The sequence below is a fragment of the Melospiza melodia genome, chromosome 21 (assembly GCF_035770615.1).
Source record: "Melospiza melodia melodia isolate bMelMel2 chromosome 21, bMelMel2.pri, whole genome shotgun sequence".
Taxonomy (NCBI): domain Eukaryota; kingdom Metazoa; phylum Chordata; class Aves; order Passeriformes; family Passerellidae; genus Melospiza; species Melospiza melodia.
This window is the reverse complement of record NC_086214.1, coordinates 11,058,486-11,077,249: the sequence shown is the minus strand read 5'-3', so window position 1 is coordinate 11,077,249 and position 18,764 is coordinate 11,058,486. Positions and strand designations below refer to the sequence as shown.

At 45.3% G+C, this 18,764-nt stretch overlaps 1 protein-coding gene across 1 annotated transcript in view; it reads right to left on the bottom strand.

Moving 5' to 3' along the window:
- Positions 1-18,764, bottom strand: part of PIGL (phosphatidylinositol glycan anchor biosynthesis class L) — a 53,181-nt gene that overhangs the window by 14,572 nt on the left and 19,845 nt on the right. The window contains exon 3 of the mRNA XM_063173660.1: positions 4,975-5,065. Within this exon, the coding sequence (XP_063029730.1) occupies positions 4,975-5,065 (91 nt within the window). The remainder of the gene's footprint in view (positions 1-4,974; positions 5,066-18,764) is intronic.

The following is an 18,764-nucleotide window of genomic DNA, read 5'->3' as shown; positions in this document are numbered from 1 at the left end:
AAATCATCCACTCCCACGTTCCAGGCAATGTTTGCTTCCTTGCCAGCTTGTTCTCTCTTCAGGGAAGGAAACGCTGCAGCCCTGCTCACTCACAGCACCTCCCTTCCCAAAATCTATTTTATATGCAGGGCCTGGAGCACTGGGTGAGAGATCAGGGGAAGATCAAAGCCACCGAGCCCATCCTGCAACCTGCTCCTCCAGCAGGAGAGGCCCCCCCAGACAGGGGATACTGAGTCAGGAGGGAGAGGAAACACAAAGGCAGTGATGAGAAATACTTCAAACCCCACAAACTTCACACAAGCCTGCTTACAAACCCACCCACCCACAGTCAGACTTTGCCCAGTGACCAGCAAGCCCCAGGTTGCTTTTTGCTGGCAGGAGCTGGTGGGACCAAAATTGGTTTCATTCACATACAAAAAAGCATTTTTTGTTCTCTATTTTATAAGGAGAAGAAGGATGTGTTTAACCTTGGCTGCTGCTGCACATCAGCACTAGCAGAGAGCTGTGCATGGCCATGGGGCTGAGTCCTCCCTGTGGATATCAGCTTGTGGAGGAGCTCATCATGAAATTCAGCACAGCTCAGGGTGAGCACAGCACCCTGGATTTTACAGATAAGAAAAAAACACACTCTGAAGTCACTGCTACTTAGAGTGGTACTTCCCTGAGATGACAACATCCCCCACTCACTGCATGCAGAATAAATCCCTATTCAGGTGAATAACAGTGTGATTCTGATAAGGGCTGGACTAGAACTAAATCTTTTTACTCAATGGGGACAGAGAGAGGGTTTGTCTCTTCTGCCTGCTCCCTGATTTTCATGTAATTTGTACAAACAGAACATTTTTAAGAGCAGCACCCTGCTGTCAAACGTGGTTGAAATTAGCCAATGGGCTCTGAAGGCTTTTGAAACATGCATGTGCACATACATATAAACACAATTGCATTATTCCCGTTTCCTTAGGAAACCAAACTAAAAACCCCAGACAAGCCAAAACACACATTTTTTTCTTCTGTGGAGGTTACAAGAGAACAAACCAGAAGACTGAGATAAGAGATTTCAGTGAGCAGACTAAATAAACTAATCATTGTTTTTACAAAACTGGCTCGGGCCAACTGTGGGAGCAACAAGGCTGGGCTAGGAAATATTCTTGACATGGGAATTATCTGTTCAGAAACACCTTTGGAGGTTTTCCTTCTCCACATCTGTTTTGAAACAGAAGCTGCTGAGCTTATGTAACATCTGAAGCAGCTGAAGAGATTACAGAGAGCCCATTTTCACTTGCTGTAGTCCAGTTTACTGTTATTGTTTACTGAATTGCCTGTCTCTTCAAATAAAGGGATTCTTAAGTACAATTCCCAAGGTATCTGCACAGCGACTTGGCCAAGGTGGCATTGCTGTGTCTGATCCCTCTCAGCACACATCTGGCTCTGGGACAGCAGGGATCTCCCACCCTAAATATACCATATATCATCTAAATATCTATATAAGTAATCAGGGCTCTGATTCCACAGCACCACTGTGCTGCTCATGACTTAAAGCAGGCAGCAATCACATGTAAATCAATCCCTCTGGCTTCAGGGATTCATTTCATTGATAAGGAATTTGAATTTCTTTCTCACATGCTGAAGATATTTTCACACGGGAGCATTTGCTCCTTCCACACGGTGCAGCTCCTGCTGTGCTGCCTTTTAACTCCCAACCTGAACCAGGCTGATGATGAAATCAAGCAAATAATCAGGACAGGATGAGAAAACCTGAACATCTTGAAAGTGTCTGGCTTAAAAACAGGCTTAGCCAGTTCTGGGAGCGAAAGGCTGGGATAGTAAATATACTTCATGTGGAAATTATTGCTCAATGAAATCTTTAGGGCAAGAGGGAGTTCCCTCCCCACACCTGTTCTGAAATGGGAGCTGCTGCTCTTGCTGGTTTTTCTTCTGGGTGACCTTGGTATTCAGGAAATGGAGCTTTCACTGGTGGAAGCCAGAGCAGCAGCCAAGACAAACAGGTCCAGAAATCCCTTCCGGAGAGGGGAGAGCACAGAGGAAATTACTCAATTACCAGCAGAAGAGAAAACTCCTGAGAGCTCTGGAGTCCATGATCCCTCCTCACACCTCAAAGCTGAGGTTCTCCTCTTCTCTCTGGTGTCACACAGAGCTTCAAACACAGCACACATCTGCTCAAAGGTCTCTCCTTTTTAACAAGAGCCATCCCTTAAAATGCCACAGCAAGCAATTCCCCTTCTCATGGCCTTCCCTGAGCATCTCTCCTTGCACTCCCAGAGCCCAGGGAGGCACAAACTCCCTCTGAGTCCCTTCTGAGTTTGGAGATGTCTTTTGTGTCTGATTTAGGAGCAACAAGAGCCAGCCTGGAGCTCACACAATACTGTGTAAATTCTTTTTTTTACACACCAAACACTTCCTAATCTGGATCAAGACAGAGCAGCCTTGGCTGCCTCTCCCTGCAACATTGGCTTTTGCTTGGAAATCCAGCAGGCAGGAAATAATTCCCAAAGTATATAAATTAGTTTTGGCTTTGAGTACATCATTAATTTCTGTGTCTGCACTATTTAATGTAGAGCTTGGATGAAATATGTCCCTGTAGCTCCCAAAAAGATTGAGCTACTCCTGGACTTCCAGGGCAATTGAACAAATGAGTAACCATGTAATGGAAGGAAAGTACACAGAACATGAGGGACTCCTTGCCTTGCAATCCTTCCTTTCAGACATGCTGGAACTGCAGCCCCTGCTCCATTGCCAGATGGCACACAACATGTTCTGGAAATAAAGATAATAAAGATACCACTGTCCATGCTGTGACTACTGGGGGAACTGGGGAAAGTTTTCCCACTGGAATAGCTACAACAATACACACCCTCCAGTCATGCTGACTCCACTAAGCTGGTCTGAAACTCTGTTAGTTTTTGGTTTTTTCAAGGCTCTTTTAACATGCTCAGCCAATTCTATCAATTTCAACATTACTGATAAATGGACTCAGTTTACCTTTCAAGGCAAGGCTGTTGGGTTAGAACAGCAGAGACATCACAGAGAGCAAGCTCTGAAGTTTTAAATTGCACAATGTTTAACAAAGGTACTTAGGTACTTCTCTCACTGTTGTTGGCAAATTCAGTCTGCTCCTAAATGAATGGTATTACAGCAAACAGCTGAGACCTGTGTGATTGCTTGGGACACTTCAAATAATGAACATTTCCAGAGCAGTTCATTACCAGCTGCCCCTGGTGCTGCTGCTGTGTCCTGCTGCAGTGATTTGTGCTCAGTGCTCAGGGAAGAGCTGATGGCAATGCAGGGCTCCCATCCTGGCAGGGCCAGCACCATGCCTGGGAATGTTTCCTGCTCTGCAAATCCCACATTTCCCACTCTGCAAACCCCACATTTCCTGCTCTGCAAACCCCACATTTCCTGCTGTGCAAACCCCACATTCCCTGCTCTGCAAACCCCACATTCCCTATTCTACAAACCCCACATTCCCTATTCTACAAACCCCACATTTCCTGCTCTGCAAACCCCACATTTCCCACTCTGCAAACCCCACATTCCCTATTCTACAAACCCCACATTCCCTGCTCTGCAAACCCCACATTCCCTGTTCTACAAACCCCACATTTCCCTGCTCTGCAAACCCCACATTCCCTGTTCTGCAAACCCCACATTTCCCTGCTCTACAAACCCCACATTCCCTGCTGTGCAAACCCCACATTCCCTGCTCTACAAACCCCACATTCCCTGCTGGGCAAACCCCACATTCCCTGCTCTGCAAACCCCACATTTCCTTCTCTGCAAACCCCACATTTCCTTCTCTGCAAACCCCACATTTCCTGCTCTGCAAACCCCACATTTCCTGCTCTGCAAACCCCACATTTCCCTGCTCTGCAAACCCCACATTCCCTGCTCTGTAAAGCCCACATTCCCTGTTCTACAAACCCCACATTCCCCGCTCTGCAAACCCCACATTCCCTATTCTACAAACCCCACATTTCCCACTCTGTAAACCCCACATTCCCTGTTCTGAAAACCCCACATTCTCTGCTCAGCTCAGCCCTGTCAGTGGCACACTCCAGGCTCCCCCAGCACAAACAGCTGGAGTTTAATTTTCCCCCAGGCAGAGATCTAATCCTTCCTAACCATCCAGAGGAGCTCTGGTGTTTTCAGAATTTCTTCTGGGGTTTTGGTGCACTTGTCCCTGTGCCCCTGAGAGTCACAAACATGCAGTACAAATCCTCCTGTGTTTGGAGCTTTCAGATTAGATTAAAACCTATCTATTCAAGGGGCCAAAAGGCACAAAAGGAGTCCAGGAAAAGTGCATTTGTCTCTGTGCACAGCAATGAATTTCATGGAAAATTAGCCTCAGAATCAATACAAAGTTGGATGCATGATGCTGGTTTTGTGCTCGTGGGGCTTTCATGCTGCAGGAGATGTGGTTTCTTGTTTTGTGAAGTGCTGAAAGGCTTTGAGAGTTTGGTGATTTTGCTGCTAATCAGTGTGTGACAGTGCCATGCCTGATCAAAGCAGGGTTCAACAGAGAAGAACAGAACACAACCCTTTCCATGCTTAGGCCCTTATTCCTGTTCTGTGGGAAAAAACCCCAAACTATTCCAGTGCCAGGAAATGTCCCCAGTTTAATATCCTTCAATCCTGACCTATAACCCTGCGAATCAAGCTCTCTAGCACACAGCTGCCAATGGGCTTCAAATCTAAGCCTAAATCAAAGTCTAAAGCCCAATTTGGCTCTCTCCTTCACATGGTTACTTTAAAATACAGAAACCATTTGAAGTTTGAGAAGTGAAATTCCTTCATTGTTCATTTTTCAGTGGGAAGCAAAGAAAGCTCTCCTGAGAGAGAAGATACATCCTAACCTCAGAGACTCCACAGAAAGCTTCCAGAGGGAAAGGCAAAGCCCAGAACACTGGCTCAGGAGCAATGTGGCAATTGCCAGTGCTGCAGAAAGTGTCACATTACCAGGTTGATGTTCTTGGCTTCTATGTGCTCCAGGACAAGGGTGGCCAGGAGCTGAGTGTCCCACTCCACAGCAGGATTATCAGGAAGATCCCTGGAAATGAGAAGGGCCATCAGTCACTTCACTGCTGAGAACTTTGTAGAGACCACTCTGGAACAGAGGGATCATTTTAATCACAGAATGAAATCAGGATAAATTTATTTACCAGATAAAACCAGCTTAAGAGTCTTACAAGCTTGGGTACTGGAGGGTTGAAAGAGCAGTTTCAACACCCTCCTCATGGATTTGTCAAGGTCTCCCTTTCCTCTTACCATCAAGGCAGACTTTGTGACTGCTTTACTTCAAGCAACATCTATTTTGTAAATTCTTTTTCTTGATTTATCCCAATCAATTTAAAAACCCCTTTAAAAACACATTTTTCTGAAGGACCTCCCAATCATAATCTACTGGTGAATTACATTGGGAAGGTACCAAGCAAACTCCTGCTGTCATTTATTCAGGAATAATCCACTAACCACAACCAGAGGACAGCAGAGTTGCAATTATATGGCTTGGATTTGATAGTAGCTGTTCATGTGTTTATTTTGTGCTCTGCATACCCAGCTGGTATGCAGAGCACACTGTGACTGAACTCCCTGCCTGGGTATTTTGGATTGCAGGACTCTAGGGGCAGGGACCATGAGCCAAATGCAAAATAGCACCAGACAGCCAAGAGAACATTCCATATTTACACAACTGAGAGCTGAATGTGACCCCCCAGTCATTATGTTTGAATGATGCCAAGAAAACATTGCTCACAAAGTTGCAAAGGTTATTAGTAACAATAGGATAACACACAGCTGGTAAAACCCAATAATGACATGTTTAACTGGGCTTTTTCTCAGACCTTTTCCCTGCTCTGGAAGTCTGATAATCACTGTGAGGTGGTTCAGCAGCAAAATGACAGCACAGCATTCTCCCACAGAGCCAGGGGCTGCAGCTGAACCTCTCCAGCTGTTTGCAGCCACAGCCCAGCCCTGCTCAGGCCTTGCTCCCTCCCTGCTGCAGGGACAGCAACATCTGCAGCAAAACTACAGGGAAAGTCACATCCCAAAATAAACCTCAGCCTGGGTCTCCAGGGGAGATCTCCTGGCCACAGATCTTCCCACTGCTAACAGTAGTTGGAGTGGAAGGAAGAGCTTTATGTCCAAACTGACCATTACATTTTTTGTTGTGTTTTGTGTTCCTGTTCAGCTCAGGCCCAAATAATGTGAATTAGAAACCCCAGCACAAGGGAAGGAGTTCCTACACCAGGCTGCACATCCAGCTCTGCTCCCTGTAGCAGCACTACAGCAACAGAAAGTTTTGTGTTGTTGGCAATTCCCTGTGGGACAGACAGCACCTCTGGTGATGGACACCAGACACCTGAATTTCAGCCCTGGTGCATCTGGTGGCTGCCTCAGCAGCTCAACAAACCTGCATCTTTCACACAAACTTTCACACCTCCTCCTTGAGGAAGAAGTGGCCCAGGTGACACTGAAGGTATGACCAGTCCCAGCATGTCACAACAAGCCTTAAACTGAGCACATTTATAAAGATGATTCACCTAAAACATCTCAAGAAACAGCCACGCTGAGTCCAAGTGCAAGTGTGACAGGGCTTCAGTTGTTTGAATGATTCCTTCCAGGTCTGTCAAGCCTTAACCTGATAACATTAAAGCAGCAAATTATCCAACAGGGATTCTTCCACTGATCACTTGCAGTGCAAATATCATTCCCCTTTTTGGACAGGGCTTAAATGGAGGAAGTGAAGAGTCCCATTAAAATAGGAAGGGTGCTCCAACAGTGAGAGGTCAGGAAAAAAATGTAGGGCTTGGAATTTATGATGTCCAGGAGGCTTTGGTGTCATAGCCACTGCACTCAGCTTTACTGGGCTGTTTCCAAAAAGGCTGCTGGGTAGTGGAGCAGGTTTTAACTAGTTTAGACAGATAAAGATCATCCTCGTCAATGGAAATGAACAGCTGGAGGCAACGGTTTAGAATCCCTGGAAACAAAACAATCTGAAGGCATGAGCAAATTAACTCCATCAACACTGAACTGATTGAGCAGGAATATTCTACCCAAAATTCTGCTTCTAACCAGTTACTGCTGGTCATGGAGAGACCACTTACTGCCGGCAAGGAAAAGGAAATATTCTTCTTGCATCGTATTTGTCAGGTACAGAAGAGAAGCTGATCTTGCCAAACAAGGGACACATGCACAGAAGCACATTCCTGACTCATTAATAGCCACGATGGCCCATGGAAGCATTCCCAGCTCATTCTGCAAACACAAAAACTCACACACAGCTAGCTGACAAAGCCAGAGGCACCCAGGGAAGTCAGCAGAACCAGATTCATTCAGCAATAAATACATTCATCTAGACTGCTCCAGGAAGTGACTTCTTTCATTGTAAGAGTTTGTAAAATACTTTATGAAGCTGGAAATGTGTTCCCATGATAGCAAGGGACGCACAGAAAACATGAGAGCTGTAATTTTCTGGATATCACTAACTGGGTACAATAAGGATGAAAAAGTGATGAAGAGAACTGAATTCATCCACAGCCTGGCACACAGGACAGGATTACACGAGGTCTCCACATGCCCAGGGAACTCTGAAGGGACATCAAACCTCAAAAACTGCTCATAAAATCATACATGAAAAAAATATTTTTCCTAATATCATAAATAGGTTCTGCCCAAACCTGCACAGTCCCCCGAGGTGCTGCACTATTAAAATGAGCTGCACTCATTGCTTTCACCTTCAGGACCTTGTATGAGAAACATTCAGCATTTCAGTGGTTAACTGCACGCTGCCTTTCTGGCTAAGGCTGATAATGCCTCTGAGCTCAAGGTCGAAGGGCTGAGATAAAGGACTATAAAGGAGTGAAAATTAGCACATTCCCTGGAGCAGACTGGAGCTGGTCCCAGCAGACACCGTTCCCCTCCCTGTCCTCTGCCCCACAGAGCTCCTCGTTGCTGCTGTCAGTCACTGCCACACACCAAGATATAAATCCTGAGGGGGCTGTGGGAAGGGCACAGGGCTTTGGGCACTTGGCCATATTTCCATCAAACTATTATGGTCTGGAAGGGATGTTTATGGGATTCCACGTGTGTGATATTGAATGCAGGTGGCTGCCTGGATGCAGGGAAAAATGGGGAAATGAATAGGAGGAAAAAAATATATTTAATGGAATAAGGCACCAGAAGAGTTGTTTTCCCAGGAATTTTCAGTGAAACTCATGCTGTGCACTGTACAGGGAATTTACAGCTGTGCCAGGGGTTCTGCTGCCTCAGGAGAGGGAAATGGAGAATTATGCTGCAGTGTGGAGAAGGGTCTGTCTCTGCTCACTGATTTCAGCATGTTCAGAAAACAAAATCCTGCACCTTCCCCTGTACCCATCCACTGGTGGCAAGAACCAGACAGGAGCCCTGGTTTTCTCCACCTCCCTGGCAAGCTGAGCAGAGCAGACACTGCATGTGCAGCTGCCCTGCCCAAGTTGGCCCAGAAAGGAGGCAGTGAATGTCCTGGATGTCCTGGAGCTCCCTTGTGGGGATCTGTAAGTGCCCACAGCAAATCACATCAGGATAAGGCCTCCACCACCTCACCTTGTGCAGGCTTGGCTCAGCAGCCTGAGAATGAGAAATGTCCAAAATCATCATCAATCATTTCTGCCTGCTGCCAGCTCCTCTGCAGAGCTCTCCTCTGCCTGCCCTGGGCTGGAGCTGCTCTCCCACCCCAGCCTGGAACACTCTGCACCCTGCCAGCCCTGCTGGCCCTGCCAGCAGCCAGCACAGCTTTGTAGGCTCATCTTTCTAGGAACATTTGTGCTCAAGATGACCAGATTCCTGTCATTTGGGAGGTCACTTTTGGCCAAGGTAGAGATTTCAAAGCCCTCACAGATACATATTGCCAAGTTATACCCTCCTTGCATGACAGACTGCTCAATCCCTGTCCAATTTTCCACTGCTCCCCTTCCACAGAGCTCTCAGCAGCAGCCAGGGCGTTCAGATGGACAATCCTCTCATGAAGCCTTCCATGTAATTTATTCTGCTCATGAGCTAAGCTCTCATGACTGCTCTAAAGGTTAAGTTAAAGCCAGCAGCTGGTCTGTGTGAAGGCCACGTGGCTCCACACACAGCAAATGGGCTGTGGGATAACCTTGAGACCTGACCCTCTGTGAGCTGGGAAATCCCCAGGCCCCAGAGTCACCCCATGGGGACAGCAGGGACATCTCTGCCCTGACATGAAACCTTTGTGGGTGGCTTTCACAGGGAGCAGGAAATAGAGTGACTTCTTGGAGATGTTAAGGTCTCCATTTCCACATTCCAAGACACCAGTGCCAAACTTTCAAGGTGCCCATGTGATTTTCCATCCCACTACACACCAAAAGGGTCAGCATGAAAGAGCTTTCCCATTTCTTATTGCCTTTTTATCCTGCTCAACTTTAATCAGTCCAAGGCTAGGGACCAGGAAACTTTTTTGGCATGACTTCTCCTTATCCCCAGTGCCTGATTTTCCATTAAATCAGCCCAAAGGTCAGTGGGCTGATGGTGGAAGCAGGTGAGCTGCTGTGCACGAGGCTCCCAGCCACAAAGTGTTTGTTGGAACAGAGGATGCCCTTTGTATAAAGTTATAACTGTCTGAAATGAACATCTGGGTAATGAAAGTGGATCAAGAAGCAAAAGATCCCACAGAACAGAATGAGGTGAGTGCACAATTAGTGAAAAAGCCATGTGATGACTTGAGGCAATCAGTGACCTTTATATCACAGCTTCAAAGTAATTGAAAAAAATGTGTAAACAGAAATTATTTTATGCTCTCCAAAGTAGAGGAGAATTTTATTTTTGAGATTATGCTAAGATAAGCTAAGACTGGCTAGCCCTAGGTCTTGAAGCGCAGCCTCTAAATCCTGACTTTTATAACTATTTATAAATTCCTCTTCCTATAATGGGCAATTACAGACAGGAGGGAATTATTGCTGTTAGGCTGCATGTACATCTCTGATTCAATTGAAAATAGCCCACTTAGATAAATGATCAGCATCTTGCAACATCATGTTCTACAGAGAACAGATGCTGTGTGCTTATTGGAATGTAACAACCTCCAATTTGGGAGAGAAATGGACTGGAGCAGGATGCCAACTGTCAAATGAAAAGCCACCTACGACAGGGAAGCTCAAGAAATTTTTCAACCAGCACCATCCTCCCTCTCCTCATAGTAAAGAAATACTGATTATTCTGAGAGTTATATTTTAAGGTTGCAAATAATAATTTTAGGGTTTGGTGTAGGTAGAGAGTAAAGGAAGTGGGGAAGATGTAATGACTGGAATTTTAACAGTGAAATACTCTGGGAGAGCTCTGCATGTTCCCACTGAGCCATGGCCAAACCCATGGCTCTGAGAGGTGACACTCCAGCTCCCTCCATCCCTCCCCAAAGACAAAGGTAATTAGGTCCTGAGGGAACACATTTTTTTGACTTGGGCATGACCATGTGTTTCTCTTTAAAAAATAAGCATCCTTTGGGTTTAAATTCACAGGAATTATGACAGAGCACAGGACTGGTTGTTTGCAAAGACCTATCCAAATGGCCCTGAACTAATTTATTTTTTTTAATGAATTATTGATGATTTCTCAGCAGAGACTGATGTCTATTCACAGGGATGACACAATTGCTTATCATAATTTGAAATCTGGTATTCATTTGACGTCTGTGCCTCAGTGCCTTGTTGATAAATTACAGCACAAAGCTCTGCAGGAACAAGTTCATATTCAATGTCTTCAAACAAAAACAATTGATGGTTCCTTTCAAGACCAGAAATACATAGAAGCTATGATGGCTAAAGCTAATTTTAAAAAGTAACTTTAAAAAAATAGTTTGGAGAGGGCATCAGGCCCTGCTGTGTAAGACAGGAAATAAAATTCAACTCAATTATTTCTGAATTGGTATTTAGTCACAGTATTTTTATCTTCTGCTCTTCACACCAATGGAATGGAAATAATTATGTGTTTACCCCTATGTCAAGAAGTTTGGGATGTTTCTAAAGAAAATGTTCTGTCTGTTCTCTGACTTCTAGATGGAAATCTAAGATGTGTCTCAGCAATTCTGGGTACTGGGAACCCCACAAACCTGTCCTTTACTCCTTGTACTGTCTTCCCATGGGGTATTGAATCAAGTTCAACATCTTGGTCTTGACTTGAAGGTCTAACCCAAAATATACAAAATATTGCATAAAACGCCAAAATTATGAGTATGGTGAACAGTTCTGTTCATTTGGAGCCGAGGAGCTCTGCAACAATGATAACATTTCAAGCAGTCAGGACTTCCTTAGAGTCTGGTGCCAAACAGTGAACGGGCTCTCAAATCAAGTAATCACAAACTGCTTTGATTTCTACTGCAAACACCAGGAATGCTCCTGGGAACCTGTCCTTTATGGCACAAAACACAGTCATATTTAAAGTTCAAAATTCCCCAGGCTCTCAGATAAGAAAGCTGAGATCTCTGGGCCAAATGTCATCCCAACAATGGAGACCCTGTGTGCCAAAGCACGTGACAGGGGCTGGGTGTGTCACCACTGGGCACCTCACAACGAGGGACACCATTTCCAGGAGGGACAGCTCCTGGGCAAAGCAGCAGCAGTTCAGTTCAGCTCAGCTCCCTCCTGAGGCCAGCAAGGTGGATGGAAATGCTCAGTGGAAAGCCTGGACAGCAGACATGGACTGCAGCAGCTGGTGGCCTTTGGGAATTGCAGAGCACACTCTCAGAACCATCTGCTCTTGTCTGTGGCAGCTCCCAGGGCAGGGACAGACTGACCTGAGCCCAAAAAAAGGTGGAATGGTCTCTGCTAACTCCCTGGGCTCCATGATGTACCCTTTGGGATGCCTCTGGTCACTCGGGTATTTCAGACAGTCACAGCCCAAAGCACCATCAGCACTGTGAGGAATGAGCATCACCAGCCCCAGATGAAGTGATCAGGAATGTCCAGAATAGCTCCCAGATCATGCCTCATTATTGTTGTTGGCTTTGCCACAGTGCCTCGGAATTCATCTGGGCCCTGACAGTCTAAGTTGCCCTGACTGAGAACAAAAAGCCCAGCAATCCCACAGTCACCACTGATGTTTTTAAACTGAAATACAAATCACCAGCAAAACCAGGAGTCTCTGAGGAGCAGACCACAGGACTTCACTCCTCCCTTAGTTTATTTTGTTTTGTAAAATGCTTGAAGAAAGGAACAGCTCAGTGGAGCAGAGCTTGGGACAGGGTGTGTTAAGCCATTCACCAAGAAGCCATGTCCTGGCACCACTGGCTCAAGGACAGATTCCAGGTCCAATCTGGGCCAGGAGGTCTCACGGTCCTGGCAGAAGAGCTGTAAGAGCACAGGGAGAAGGCAATACCCTGTTCTTCTTAGCCAGATTTGCTCTGCAGTTCTGCCGCACAAAAGGTCACACATGCATCCTAACACGCCCAGGACCTCACAGTGGAAAAGGTACAAACCCAAGGGGAAGGAACAAAAAATCTCTCACAGCAGCCAGCAAAATCTTTCAGAGGCAAATGATATGCCACAACCTTCATATGCCAAATAAACCTGGTGACCCTTCAGCACAACCTTAATATTAAATGTTTGCTCTTGGAATGATAAACACACCACACCACACTGTGTAGGCAAAACTGCAGTTCTGATCCAGGCCCATGGAAATCAAACAGGACTTTGCCACTGACTCAATGGCCAGACCTCAAAAAGCAGGAGAGCCAAAAACATAATCACTCCAGCCAAAGAAAGAGACCCTGGTCTATCCCACATAACAAAAATACCACAGTCAGAAACCTCAGGAGACAGCTTGTAGCCAAATCAATCCCTCAGCCACTTTAATTAATCATCTGGAACGGGAAAGCACAGAATAGTCGCTTCATGGACATTGATTTCTCATGCCAAAACTTATGTAAATGCAGATGCAACTTCAGCAGAGCTCTCCAGAGGATGATGGCCTGATTCCAAGTGCAGCTTCCCATGTTGCAATGTTCCAACTTCCCTCTACCAATTCTATCCAAAAAAAGTTTCCTGACTTCTCAGCCTCCCACCAACTCCCATCTCCTGCAATCCATGTGATCAATGCAATGATATGGCAGCATTAATTCTTGCAGTCATGCTGTACCCATAAATGCTGATGTTCTTAAGCCCTGGGCTATCTGGGAAATTTCAAATTTGAGTCCTACGCTAAATCACTTCCTTTTAGAAGACAATGTATCAGGAAGTCAAACACCTCTCTTACTCCCACAAATTTTACCAGCATGCAAAGTCTCTGCTCATGCAAACAGAAACAAGTGTCCCCTGCAGGCACTGAGAGCGCCCAAGTTCCAGGGCTCCATCAGCAATCTCCTCTCTCCCTGCTCCCTCTGAAACCTCCCACATCAGCCCGGCCAGGAACTATGCCTGGAACTCCATTTGCGACAGCAAAGCGGGCCTGGGCAACAATGAACAAGCCGAGCAGAAGGAACGCGGGGCCCTTTGTGGCCGGGGCCGCTGCCAGCGTTATGCAATGCTCGCTATGGCAACGCGGGCGCTCGGCAGTAACCCCGCCGCGGGCTCTGAACTCTGCCCCACTCCGGGCCCGCTGTTTACACTGCTCGCATCACGGCCAAGGGAGGCTCCTGGCAGCCGCTCCAGCACCAGCCGCGTTTCCAGGACCGGCCAGCACTGCCAAAGGCTGGCAGCCATTCGATCTTGAGCCCCGGAGAAGGGAAGGGCACGGGCAGTGAGCGGGGCTTGGTCCTCCCGACATCCACACTGAGCATCCAGCGAGGGGAGAGGGAAATCAGTGAAGAACAGCAGATCTGTCTTTCCAAACAAGCTGTGGGTCTGTCTTTACAAACAAGGAGTGTACATGTTATCCAAGTTGCTAAGATTAAAAAGCAACTGAGCTGTCACAAGCCCAAGATGCCAATAAGGCCTCCTCATCAAAGAAGATCTTAGAACAACGATCAATTGAACTCCATGACAGCCAGGACCCCTGTGATGGTGTTCACAGAGGTCTTAGGATGAGGGAAGAGACAAGAATGTTGACTCCATGTTTCAGAAGGCTTGATTTATTATTTTTTGATATATATTATATTAAAACTATACTAAAAGAATGGTCTCACTGTCCTGGCAGAAGAGCTCTAAGAGCATAGGGAGAAGGCAATACCCTGTTCTTAGCTAGGTTTGCTCTGCAGTTCTGCCACACATGCATCCTAACATGCCCAGGACCTCACAGTGGAAAAGGTACAAACCCAAGGGGAAGGATCAAAAAGTCTCTCACAGCAGCCAGCAAAATCTTTCAGAGGCAAATGAATGAAATGCCATAACCTTCATATGCCAAATAAACCTGGTGACCCTTCAGCACAACCTTAATATTAAATCTGTTTGCTCTTGGAATGATAAACACACCACACTGTGTAGGCAAAACTGCAGTTAGAATAGAAGAAAGGATTCCATCAGAAGGCTGGCTAAGAATAGAAAAACAATTATAACAAAGGCTTGTGACTGACTGAGACAGTCCGGACAGCTGGGCTGTGATTGGCCATTAATTAGAAACAACTCTATGAGACCAATCACAGATGCACCTGTTGCATTCCACAGCAGCTGATAACCATTGTTTACATTTTGTTCCTGAGGCTTCTTGGCTTCTCAGGAGAAAAAATCCTAAGGAAAGGATTTTTCCGAAAATATCATGACTACAGTGGGTCTGCTTGTAGATAAAACTAGCACTGGGAGATAAAAGAAATAATGGGAAGGATTCCACTGATTGATGAATGGAAAAAGAGATTTGCTTTTACAAATAAACTTTAGGTTTGCTGATAAACGAAATTAGACATTGAAAGATGAAAGAAACAATGGGGAAGAAAACCCCCTAAATTTTGTAAGAATTAAAAGGGAGGGTTATACATTAGAGGGAAATCTTTGGTATCAGGCATATTGGGGGGTCAGAACCTCTCAAGTACTTCACTCAATGGGGGAAGAGAGAAGAGAAATGGGAAATTGGGATAAAAAGGAGACTGTGTCCTCCAAAAATTCGAGAGATTGCAGGGGAATGCCCCATGGCCTCTCCCTTTATTGGAATAAAGCCAAAAGGGACTCCTCTGTCTCCTTTTTGGACATAAAACTCTAGTGTTTGTGGATTAATTTTCCTAACATCATGAAGCTTTAAAGAAGGGAACTGCATTGTTGCAAAGTGTGGAATATGTAAAAATCCCTTTGCTTGCTAAAATGTATAAATAGTAAAAAGTTCTGTTGGTTGATTTGTGGAGTTCCACCTGGCACACCCAGGCTTGGCAGCTCTGAAATAAATAATCAATGTTTGTCTCAAGTGTGCCATTATTGGCTTGCTGCACACTGGGTAACAAATCTGATTTTTGCAGACAACAGTATCTTTTTTCTTTCCTTAATGAGTGGCAGATCAGTGAGGATAATGAACAGGAGCTGGGCACTCAAGAGCTGTGTGCCATGAGCTGCACGTACCTGCGTTACACGAGGCTGCACAGAGCTCCCAGAGTGGCACAGAACTGTCCCAGCCCTGGCTTGGCAGCACTCACCAGGGCACAGAGGAGGATTTGGAGGTAGGGATGCTGTGCTCCACAGGTGCCTTGCTAAAATGGTGATTTAGTCTTGCTGCAGATTCCCAAGGCGCTGTGTGAGCACTGACACTGCTCCGGCACTTCCACAGCATTTATTTCCACACGTTAGCAGATGTTCATTAACTCACACCCCTGCGAGGCTGGCATGGGGAAGTGAGCAAATAATAACCTCCACATTTTCTAATGAGAGAATTAAGAGCTCAGGTAACTCTCCCTGGAGAGCCTGAGGCAGCAGAGCTGAGTCAGGGGCAGAGCCTGGGCTGCAGCACCCACACACACTCCAGGAATATCCTGCACTGCCTGGGGCAAACAAAAACCCAATCCTCAACAGGCCTCTCTCTCACCGTGCTCTGAGAGCTTCCTGTACTCCTGGGCACTTGGACTGAGCAGAAAACACATTTACAGTTGCAAATGATCCACCATTACCACCAACATCAAAGGAGCTGCTTAAACATATCCCCAAAACTTGCCAGGGGCCCAAGTGTGACCTCTGCATCACCTAATTGTGCTCTGTATGGCACAGCCCTGGGTGACTCCTTGTGTCAATACTCTTGGCTGCTCTTCCTTTTAGGCAAAAACTCATGTCTTGCCCTAAAATACTGTATTCTCCAGTAAAACCTTGCTGCTCTCAGGAAGAGGTTGTGTGGATTTCTCTTCTTTGCTATGATGACAAGTTCCTTGTCCCAAGAATGGGCCCTGCAGATAGAGCCCTGAAAAGCAGTGCCTTGACACCAGAACTGCCTACACATGTTCACCCAGTTATCCCTGCATCCAAACATAAAAGCTTCACTAAAAAAATAGAAAGGAAATTTGTTGCATCTGGCTAAAAATCTTGCCACTCCCAAATTTCAGTTTGAATCAGAGGCTCAGTCTCATTTCTGCAGGAAGAGGCTGCTGCAGCTCTCTGACCCTCACTGGTGACAGCAGCTGTGGGAGTTCTCCTCCAAGCCTCAGTCTCCTGGCACCAATCCTGCAAAGCCCTCACCTCTCTCCCCCACGGGTCAAACCTCTGCCTGCAAATGTTTTTATCCTGCAATATTATACAGTGCCTTTCCCAGGGCAAATGATAAACCAGCCTTGGCAGCCCATCGTGTGGCTACTTACAAGAAGAAGAGAAATGCTGAGTATTTGGCTTATGAGACAGAAATACAGGAAGAAAATATTTATAACAATGCTACTGTTTAAATAATGGAGACCATAATTTATTACAGATGTGACCCTTCTCCAAAATGAAGGGTTTAAATCTTGCTGAAGCAATGTAATGACAAGAAGTAGAATGGACTTAATGAAGAATTCAATCAACTTCAATTCTGAATTGCCTCCTTTTATCACCTGCCATTTTGTACCCCAAAATAGGAACAAAATTTGCTTCTTTCAAGCATTGTTTGTCAGACTTTTCAGTGCTCAGATTTAAAAACTGATTGATAGGAAAACATCCATCCTTCATCCTAAAAGAGACTGAGCACTTCTACCTTTAACAAAATTCAGTTAATTATTAACAATTAAAGATGAGAAAATGGCACGGAACTCAGACAAATTTGTTATGCTTACAGTCACATATAAAGAATGTAGAATGTATGTGCATGGAGGGGAGGATGTGAAATGAATTATTTCAGCGCAAATGGCAATTGCAGAGAAACAGACTGCAATGCTGAAATGAGAAACCCTGAAATTACTGTACAAGCAGTCTGCAGCTACAATGAGATTGAGTTAATATGTGACTAGTTAGAAGAGGGGGCATGACTTGGCATGGAGCTGTAATCAAAATGTTTCCATTTAATGCTTCACTCGGCACAGAAGAATCAGGTAACAAAATATTCACCCAAAATCCCATTTCACTTGCTAAAAAGGCATTTCAGTTCCCTGCACTGCAGTAAAAATCCTTTTTTCATTTTAACTAAAATGGATTTAAGAAGCTACAAGAGTCAAAGATGCTCAATGATGTCCAGCAAAGAGTTCATTTCCCTTCTTCTGATGCAATAAAACTGAAATCATAAAACACCACCCACATTTGCTAATCTAGTGCACATTAGCAAAAAGGTGGATGTGCAACAAATGAAAACATTCACTCCCTACTTGCTTCATCAAGTTCTGTTTTCTCTTTTAAAAAAGCTGGTGTTGCATCACCTGAACAGCATTTCCTTCAGAACAAATTATCTAAAGTCTTCAAAACTGGCTTCAGTATCTCCACCAACAGCAACAGTAAAACTCCATAAGCAAACAAGTAAAATTCATTTAATTCTTTGAGATACTGAATATCTTTTACACTCTTTTGCTCATTATATGAAAATATCTGGAAGTGTTTAACCATTTGCCAGCATCACCTACCTGCTAACAGAACATCTTATTCTATTCACAGTTGCTGTGTGTTGGGCATTCTGCATTGCTGGCACTCTTTGTTTGTAGAGCTGGGTTCTCTTAAACAAAATTCCTACTCGGTAGTGGGGTTATGTTAAATGTACTTCCAACCTAGCAAGTGTCCTTTAAGGAATTGATTCTTTTTAACAGTTTGCTCTAATCTGAAGTACCACACCCACCACCTTCTAATTCAATTTTATCCTGGAACTGAAAAACTTTGTCATTTTATGTATGCTGATTGAACTGGGGCCAAGGGGAATAAAACCATTAAGGTTTCACGTGAGCTCAGAGAAGAAAGACTTCTTTGGTAATATAATTACAGAGCACAGAGCTCGTAAGAGGAAATGAACTACAGGGATTTGATTAGACTTTTTTTTTCTTTTTCCTTTTTAATGATAGCAAGGGCTCTCTCCTTCCCCCACCCCTTCCAGTCTAACAGTAGATGTTGAGCAAATTCTTGGCAGGCAGGAACTGGGACTGTTGCAGAGGGATGTTTCAGTGGGGCACTGTTATGGATGGAGTGTCACCCATTGCTGAGGAGCCTGAACAACACTCCAGCTGTATGAAGAGTTTGTTTGCACAAGGAGCTGAGGCTGTGTCCCACCACATCACCTTTCCAGCATCAGGAGCAGGGATCTGTGAGCCACTTCAGGGGCTGTGCAAGCCCCAAGGGCAGGGGCCAGTTCACTTCGTTGTCTTGGAAACGTTGTGGCTGACCTGGGCTGACCAGATCAGTGCGACTTAACCATCCTAAGAAGGAAACAACTGCAACAAGTGGAGAGCTAATTACTGTAGGTTCCCTCCC